This window comes from Gallus gallus, chromosome 25 (genome assembly GCF_016699485.2).
Source record: "Gallus gallus isolate bGalGal1 chromosome 25, bGalGal1.mat.broiler.GRCg7b, whole genome shotgun sequence".
Taxonomy (NCBI): Eukaryota; Metazoa; Chordata; class Aves; order Galliformes; family Phasianidae; genus Gallus; species Gallus gallus.
The window spans coordinates 2,168,194-2,176,818 of NC_052556.1; the positions used below are offsets into that span (position 1 = coordinate 2,168,194).

The window sequence follows — 8,625 nt, forward strand, 5'->3', positions numbered from 1 at the left end:
CGCCAGGCCCCGCCCCCTCCGGCGGCCACACCCCCTGACCGTGGCCCCGCCTCCCTCCCGGCAGCCTGAGGGGAGGGGGGGGCGACGCGAGAAGCGGCCGGAGCTCTCGGGTTGGGTCGGGCCGCGTTCGCGCTGCGCTTTTTGTCCCTTCCCGGCAGCCGTAGCGCCGCGCTCGGCCCGCTCTCGCGGGGATCCTGTCAGCGCGGCGCGGTGCGGCGGCTGCCGGCGGTGAGTGCCGGGCTGAGGGGAGCGGCCCCGGGGCCTGCAGGCCGCAAACCGCCTCCGAGGCGCGGCCCCGCCGTGAGGAGACTCCGTGCCCGCGGTCGGGCTGTGGGAGGGCGCGGTTCGGGCTGAGGGGAGGGGGCGGCGGGTCCAGCTGCGGCCTTCCTGCGGCGGGGCTGCCTCCATGCAGCGCCCTCTGAAATCCTCCCGCAACGTGCTGGGAAACGGAGCTCTGCGGGCTGAGAACCCAACGGGACGCGCTGTGGGGGCGAACTGAGCCCCCCCCCCCTCCTGTGCTGCACCTGCTGGCGCGGCAGAGCGGGCTGACTAAAGGAAACAACGCGCGTTGAGATCTTCGCTTATGAACCGGTGAAACTGGAACTCGTTTTCCACGTACGGGGCGTTGACTGTGGGGTGAAGGAACGCGAAGCACCGTTGTCCCATCGTCACCCCTTGGTGTGCAGTTACCGCCTCCTTCCCTGCAGTAACGGCCCCCCTGTGCGGCCCGGCGTTGCTCTGCTCGGTGCTGCTGCTGCACTTCTTACCTCCGTCCCAGGTGGTGCTCACTGACATCAGCCCTATGGCTGCATGTGGCGTCAGGCTGAATTTCAGTTCTCTGCGAAGGAGCACTTCTGCCCTGGGGTAAAATACATAAAACAATGAGGAAACTGAACCCCTCTCCTTTCCCTGCAGACAAAATGCTGAGAAGCGTGAAAGGGTTCATCTGCCGTCCTTTGAAGGTAAGCAGTGGGACTGCACGGTGCTGCTTCCCCTATTGCAGCTGTGCTGTGACCCACAGTGACAGTTCATAGCCGTAAGAAGTGCAGCTCCTCTCATCTTACATGAAAATGTGGTGTCTCCCTTTATGAGAGGCAGCTTCTTTGTGTTCCTCCTCCTGCGTTTCCCTCCCTTGGTATAAATGTGAGGCAGCAGATGTGTGAGTGTGCCTGGGCAGAGGGCTTGAATGGGACAGCTGTTAAAAGCCCGACGTTGGGCATCCCATAATGCACAGAATGCTATGAATTCTGCATCCTCACTACTGGTGATTATCAGAAGGTGGGGAATCTGTTTGCTCTGCGCTGCTGGAAAAGGTAAAGGGAGAAAGCCAGCCCTTCCCAAAGCCTGTGCTGCAGGTGGGAAGGTGAGCTTCCCAGAGCTCAGCGCTTCAGGTGGGTGCAGTAACGTTGGCTCAGCAGTGCAGCAGCACTCCTCTATCAGCAAAGCTTCCTTACGTTATGCACAGTGTAATGAATCCATACTGCAGTCTGGGATGACTTCCTAGTGCTAAAGAACTGCAGTCGTTGGGTTTGCTGTTGTCTTTTAAATGCCTTCTCGTTATTATGGACCTGTGTCTAAGAGGAAGAGTGTAACTCCTTGTTCCCAGAGGGAGGATTCTGGAGTCACAGCACGCTGTTGATCATGGCAGCCTGCACGCAGTAAGCAGTCTTTTCTGGAGACCCAGCTATGTAGCATCATGTAGGAAGAGCTCCACCTTACGGCACATGACTTTATGATTAATCTCCCTGCACCACGTGATGCTTTGCTGCCATTTCAGGGATCCGAGTTAAACTGCAGCCCTTCCACAGATGGAAACTCGCTGTGAGATCCTCTCTGTGTTGCTTGGATCCACCGTGTTAAAAGATGACAGAGGGATGGGAGAGCTTCAGGTGCATGTTAGGATTGTGCACACCTCTGCAGTGAGCCCCAGAGATGCGTGCTTATGGTTCTGGCATTCTGTGCAAAGCCAAGAGGAGCTCCTTCCGCACAGCTTAGCAGCTGCTGGCTTTTGCAGCACAGGGAACCCAACTTCTGCTGATCTGAGATTGTCCTCTTTCAAACGTGGCTTCATTCAAACAAATCCTTGAGCTGCATCCAGATGCACGTAAAGAAAACCACAGGCAGAGCCTGAAGTTAACCCTTGGTTAGTCTTCATTCCGTGAAACAGAGGTATGGTTCTCCAGATGAAGACATCCCTAGAGCAGTAACCTTTCCTCTCCTCCCCAGCAAGCAGAGCTCACACTGTGTGCTTTGCTGGAGGTTTGAGGAGGTGAGGGCGTGGGGTGCTCAAAGACAATGAGAAGGGCTGGAATTGTGGGCTGGGAGTGATGTGTTTTGGTGAACAGGTGGCAATGGTCGCACTCTGTGCTCACCTATTAAATGAGCATCCTCGTGCCTTGCTGCAGGCTGTACATTAAGTCACCTCCAGGGATTAAGGATAGCCAAATGAGACGTCCTAATTGATCATTTGTACTTAAGGAGGAAAAGAACACCCAAGGAACAAGAGAAGAGGGTGTTAAAGAGGTGTTGAAGTGCTGATGGAAGACCCCATCCTGTGGTTAATGTGGGCTGTGGGGTAAAACCTGACAACGCTTCCTTCTGAGCCCTTGTGGTGCTCAAATGAACCCCCGGAGGAAGATGGGGATGACAGCAGAATTGCATCATGCAGCGTGGAATGGAAACAGCTGTTCCTGTCTCTAACCTTCAGTTTACGACCGCCCTCATCCACGCAGACAGACAGACCAGGAAAACACTCACTCTGTTTATAGCCAGAGCCTGCAACTGTTCCAGTCCATAACATGGAGGGTGGCTTTCAGTTTTGCTTGCTTTGGTCACAGCCTCTGGCGTATACAAATGTTTTATTCATTGACAGATGCATCTCATTGCACTCATATTTTCTTTCCCCATCACATAATAAAGTGCTTGTCCTTCTGCTCCTTGCTTTCTCGCCGTGTTGGCTGGGCTTCATGGGCGTGCTTCAGCAGTCTGCCTATGGAGAGAAGAACTAATCAGCTCAGCTGCCTGTTTCAGTTTCTCAGTGTTGTAATGAAAGAGCCTGAATGCAGGGACACAGCCAGGAAAAGGCAGTGCGGGGAGTGTAATTAGAAATATCAAATAGTGGGCAGCTCTGCACTAATCTCCCAGTAATTGAGGTGGTTATGGATTACCGGACAGCTTGGGTTATGAAGGCACTCGCTGCCATTCATCAGTGTGGGCAGAAATGTTATGGGAACTGCCCTGCAATACGGCCCAGTAGAGCGATGTCTCCAAGAGGATAACTCAGTTGGGGACCAGCTTGGCTCTCTGGGTGCGTGAAGTGGATGGGAATGCTTTGGCAGCAGGCATCAGAAAGTGCCATGTGGTTTTTCATGTTGAGTTTGCGTTCTAATGGCAGATTCCAGTTCTCACTGCGGGGACTTTTGCTCTGTGCTGTTGTCTGATGGTGCTTTTCTCTCCACAGTTGGACCATGGGTACGCTCTCCACATGGCAGCCAAGGATTGCTTCAGTTCTGTTGTCAGCCAGGATGTCCAGACCCCAGCAGAAAAACCAAGAGCAATCTTCTATACCAACGAGAGCGACCCGGTGAGTCACTGCTGTGGCTGCTGCCAGAGAGAGGTGCCCACATTCCAACACTGTGTGCACGTATGGAGCCAGGAGTGCTTCCTGGGATGGTCCCGGGCCACAGAAAGGAAAGTGGTGACTCCCAGCCCAGAGGAAAACAGGCTGTGGCCGTGCAGTTTAAAACAAGACCTGGGTTTAAACAAGACAGAGCTGCTCCTCTGCCTCAAAGCTCCTGGGAACAAATATTGATTCCTTCTCTGTAGTTGCACAGATGAAATAGACTAATATATTGTACGGGCTCAGGTGTGGCTTCGCTTGTCATCAGACACCATTACTTTCAACTCCAGGGTTATTCTTCCCTAACTAACCTCCCCGAATTGGCTGTGAGGGGGGGGGATAAAAAGCACACCCCAGATAACCTCAGCGCAGCGTGGCTCTCCAGCAGCATTATTCCAGCCCGATGCTCTTCGTCTCGAGCACAAAATGAAGTGGGGTAAATGAATGGAATCAGCCTTTGAGATGCTTTTCTGCTGCCTCTGTAATTGGAGTCTTTCAATACTGATTCCTCGGGGGTCTCTATGGAAACAGCAGCATGCAGATGATCTTGCTCACGTGGTCCGAGCGTCTCTATAGATCGCACAGAAGGGTCCAGATGGCAAGAATTGTCTCTGCTGTCCTGTGCCTACAATCCACGTTGCTGGGCAACTGGCTTTGGCATCCTGACTTCACGTGCCTGATGTTGGGCGACAACCAGCATCGCTGCTTCGTTTCCCTGCTCAGTTCCTCGCTGTGCAGCACTGCAGACTGCGTGGGGAGCGGAGCGGAGCGGCGCTGCTGGATTGCTCCATCAGCAAACCTCATCGTTCCAACTGGGCTCCTGCGTGTGTACAGCAAAGCCCCATTAAAAATGGATTAAGAAGGCCAGATGAAAGCTAAATTTTTAATAAGACTTCACTTCCATATAGTTTTCTGTTAGCAGAACTCAGAGTGACTGAACGCAGTGATAAAGGTGGGAACCACTGAGCAGGTGTGGCAGCTGAGAGGGAAGGAATTTGCCTGAGGTTATGCAGCAGTGACGAAGCTGAGAATAAAACTGGAGCAGTGCCATGCAGAAGCACAGCGGCTGGCAGTCTGTGTCAAACCATTCCTTATGCACAGAACAGATACCAGGGATGTGATCCGCTCCCGGGCTTAAAGAAAGTACATTTGAGTCTAGCAGACGACTCTGAGGGGGATCACGGTGCTATTCAGGTGATCAGGAGGAGAAGCAGGCCAGGAAAGGGTTAGATACTTCCATAAAGCATAGGGCACAGCAGTGGCTGTGAAACAGCAGTTTGTGCACAAGCTCAGGTGGCCTGGAGACTTCCTATGGCAGTAATACCACAATTCCTGCCTGACTTTACTGTGCTGCTTCTTCTGACTGTCAGTAAGCAGACGCTTGTTTTGACTGAGTGGTTCCTCCCAGCCTTTTGTGTGCGGGACAGGGAGTCACACTTCAGGGTGTCACAGTTTGCTCTTTGCCTTCCCAGGCCCAGCACAGTGAACAGCACGAGGGTCGCCATTACAGCATTCCTCTGGAGGAGGTGAAGGCTGTTTTCCCACATGGGCTGCCCTATCGTTTCCAGCAGCAGGTACTTCTGCATTAAAGCACGTTCGTGTGAGTGCCTTAGAGATGGTTGTACCGAGCAGCAGCAAAGGTGTTATGATGGACTGAGGCATAATGGAGATTTCCCTCTGATTGGCACCATCAGAGGCCTTTCCTGGATGGCGCCAGCAGAGATGGGCTCACAGTAGGAAGAGCTGTGGTGTGCTGACGTGTGGCTCCTTATTCTCGTCCCGTTCTCAGATTAAGACCTTCCAGGAAGCCTGTGTCATGGTGCGAAAACCTGCTCTAGAACTTTTCACCTACCTGAAGAACTCCAACTTTGCCCACCCCGTCGTCAGATATGTGATTTGTATCTTTTGTCACTCGGCTTGGTGGTGGAACACCGATGGGATGCAGGCAGGTGAATGTAAGCACATGAGGGCAGTGTTCTGCTGTGTGCTGAGCACTGTGGTTTGTCCTTCAGGAGCCGCCTCTGCCCCCTCTGTTGTCAGTAAAGCCACCCTGAGAGGTTCCCAAAGCTGACAGTCTTTGTTGTAAGCCACAGTTGGGTGTAGGCACAGTTCCACCAATGGTGGTATCGACACAACTGAGGGAATGGGAATCACAGCTCTGAAGTACTGAGGGGGGAGGAGGAATTCTTCAGCCTTGCTTTGCTGCTGGGTGGAACACCATCCTTGCTTTTACGACCTTTGTGCTTCCCTTATTCTTTTCGCCAAGCAATTGACAGCCACTTAATGCTACGCGTGAGGCATTTTGTTGCAGACTTTCCTTGACAGACAGTGTTGGAGATGGTGAGAGGGGAACTGGGAAAACCATGACGCTGTGCCACGTGGTTCACTTCTGTGCGCGGCAGGGCTGGCTGGTGCTGCACATCCCGGATGGTAAGGCCACGTCAGGTACACCCATCTGTCACTGGAAGGAAAGACTCTGCCTCAGGACGGAGCTGTAGGGTAGGACGCTGAAAATGATGGGTCGTCACCTCTGTCCTCATGGGAGAGCTTTGTCCGTTCATGCTGGCGGACTCCTCCCATAAACACAGCAGAACGAGGATAAGTGATGCACCCACGTTGTACATTTTGACTAAAAATAGCAACTGCTTTCCTTTGCTTGCAGCTCATCTTTGGGTGAAGAACTGCAAGGAGCTCATGCAGTCCTCCTACAACAAGGAGAGGCTCGATCAGCCTCTGCAGGCATCCTTCTGGCTCCGGAACTTCAGAACCACAAATGAGCACTTCCTAAAGGAGGTTTGTAGGGGCTGCCAGGCTGTTGGTTTGTAGCCATGAGAGATCATCACCACGGGATCTCCTCCCTGGGTCCACGTGTGTGTGTGTGCTGCTGTTCTGTGAGCAGCTGGAGGTGAAGTCTGCACGTGCCTGTTGATGAGAAGTGCTTCATGCAGTGATGCATGCACTCACGTTGCATACCCAAAACCTCCCCGTTGCCAGAATGCAGTTTTTAAAAGAAGTAATTTAAATCCCTCCGTGGGGATGGCCGCCTTTGTATTACTGCATTGATTTCGTTGCTGTTGTTCTCTTACACAGATAAAAACACAACAAAAATACGTGTGGGGCAAACGAGACAGCACAGAGCAGGGCAGGCCGCTGGGGGAGGTGGTGGAGCAGGTAAGGAGCCGCCTCGCTTTGTCTCAGCTCCTATCAGAACAGTGCTGGCAGAAATAGGAGTGCTTCAGAAGTCTGTCGTACCTTCCCCACCCCTTTGGAAGGGCAGGCAGTGCCCCAGCAGCGTGCATTAACAAGAACAACCTGAGTTATGTTCCTTTTCCTCCTTGAAGGGCTTAACTCGAGTGAAGAACGCCAGCGACGCGGTTGGGGTGGTGCTGAAAGAGATCAAGCAGCAGTGCTGTCTGGGTTCATTCAGAGTTCTGGTGGCAGTGGACGGAGTCAATGCACTCTGGGGAAGGACAACGTTAAAGAAAGAAGACAAAAGCCCTGTAAGATGAAAGTGTGAATGCGTGTGCTGTGAGGGGGGAGGCACACTGTTTTAATTTAGGTTCAGGAGTAACCCCTCCTGTAAAGTCATACGAGCTGAAATGCACGTTTGGCTCTGCCAGCTTGGAGGGAGCTGCAAAATACAGCCTGGGCTTCAGGCAGATTTAACTGAAGGAAGTTGTCTCAATAAGGAAAAGGTTCAGAGAAGTGTTATGGCAGGGAAGGTTTGGGTGTTTCTCTGTAACGTTACTGGGGCTGAATTGGGTTAAGTAGGAGCAAAGAAGAAAGGCACCCGCATGATGCACACAAACGATACTTCCAAAGTCGTGTAAAGGGGGGAGAGGAATGTATTCCTCAGGTAGGAAACTGCTGCCAAAAAGAAGTCTCACCCACCCCTCTTGATCAGGTTTCTCCAGAGGAGCTGACGTTGGTGTACAACCTAAGGAAGATGGTGATGAATAACTGGGTGAGTTCTGGTCCTTCACTTCAGCTGTCAGTTAAAGCTCCCGCTGAGCAGTGTAAAGCTGCAGCTGTCCCACTGTTCCTCCAGTGGAGGAGAGCGCAGTGCGACTGCTTGGGGTCAACATGTGGCTGTAAGAATTAACAGCAGCTCACAGTGATGCCTTCCTTGCACAGTTTGTAACTCACTTCTTGAGAGCTCAGCATTTACCGACCCGTAATGATGATGCAGTTTATGATTTTGTTGAACTGAGGGGAACTCTCTGCTGTAGGAGATGAATTCCTTGTAGTTACAGTGCAGCATTTTGGAGCTCAGGTGCCTCCGAGGTGCCATGGACACACTGTCTGGAAGCCGTGCCCATTTCACAGTGTGCTCTGCCCCAATTTCAGAGCGGTGGTGCTGTGGTGACAACGCTCAGCCAGACCGGTTCCCTCTTCAAGCCCAGCTCTGCCCATCTGCCCCACGAGCTGCTGGGAAAGGTGAGCAGCCGTGGCCTCTTCTCTCCTTTGTGTTGGGAAACAGAACCTCTGTTTGGAGCTGCGCTCAGCCCCAGGGCTGCAGTCTACGCTCTGCTCATCCTTGGGCTCAAACGCACCTTCATTCCCTTTGGGATTCCAGGAGGGGTTCGATGCACTGGATCCCTTTGTCCCCATCCTCGTGCCCAACTACACAGAGCGTGAGTTCGAGAGCTGCTATCACTACTACCTGCACTGCCGCTGGCTGCAGCACGAGAAGGGTGAGTGCCCGCCGGACCGGGCTGGGGGCTGCAGCCCGAGGTCTCCCCGCGTCCCCTCTCTCAGTGCCTCCTCTCTCTTGCAGCGCGCACGGAGGACGGCAAAGAGGAGCTGCGCTTCCTGAGCGGCTGCAACCCGTGGCAGCTGGAGCGGCTGTCGGCGCCGCTGTAGTGAATAAAGGCTGTACAGCATCGCACGTGTGTCCTTGGGGGCGGGGCCTCGGGGAGGGGCGGGGCCTCGTGATGGCGGTCCGATGCGATAGGCGGACCCTCGGAGAGGGGTGGGGCTGCTGCGTGACGCAATTCCGGTCGCGC

The 8,625-nt window shown here is 53.6% G+C and overlaps 1 protein-coding gene and 2 long non-coding RNA genes across 4 annotated transcripts; 2 read left to right on the forward strand and 1 right to left on the reverse strand.

Moving 5' to 3' along the window:
• The first annotated feature begins 174 nt into the window (after positions 1-174).
• On the forward strand, positions 175-8,502 carry DAP3 (death associated protein 3). 2 transcript variants are annotated; one of them, XM_015298658.4, is made up of 13 exons: positions 175-778; positions 916-962; positions 3,461-3,583; positions 5,092-5,193; positions 5,409-5,517; positions 5,957-6,049; positions 6,282-6,412; positions 6,710-6,790; positions 6,961-7,119; positions 7,524-7,583; positions 7,967-8,056; positions 8,196-8,313; positions 8,397-8,502. In XM_015298658.4, exons 2-13 carry the CDS (start codon positions 921-923, stop codon positions 8,480-8,482), a joined length of 1,194 nt encoding a protein of 397 aa, XP_015154144.2. In that variant the 5' UTR covers positions 175-778; positions 916-920; the 3' UTR covers positions 8,483-8,502. The 2 variants fall into 2 exon arrangements, with proteins under 2 accessions (XP_015154144.2, XP_040508561.1); XM_040652627.2 differs by having other exon boundaries at positions 175-615.
• Positions 1,164-2,934, forward strand: LOC101750628. The gene is made up of 2 exons (XR_005841838.2): positions 1,164-1,658; positions 1,778-2,934. It is a non-coding gene; the product is annotated as an uncharacterized LOC101750628 (long non-coding RNA).
• LOC107055145 lies at positions 2,758-8,480 on the reverse strand. The gene is made up of 2 exons (XR_001470127.3): positions 3,982-8,480; positions 2,758-2,989 (listed from the first exon to the last, which is right to left on the reverse strand). It is a non-coding gene; the product is annotated as an uncharacterized LOC107055145 (long non-coding RNA).
• Positions 8,503-8,625: the final 123 nt, after the last annotated feature.

Excerpts from the sequence above, each read along its gene's own strand:
- DAP3 (XM_015298658.4), top strand. The coding sequence starts at position 921 with ATGCTGAGAAGCGTGAAAGGGTTCATCTGCCGTCCTTTGAAG. Across the intron at positions 5,194-5,408 it reads CCTATCGTTTCCAGCAGCAG|ATTAAGACCTTCCAGGAAGC; the intron begins GTACTTCTGCAT and ends TCCCGTTCTCAG. Across the intron at positions 6,413-6,709 it reads ATGAGCACTTCCTAAAGGAG|ATAAAAACACAACAAAAATA; the intron begins GTTTGTAGGGGC and ends TCTCTTACACAG.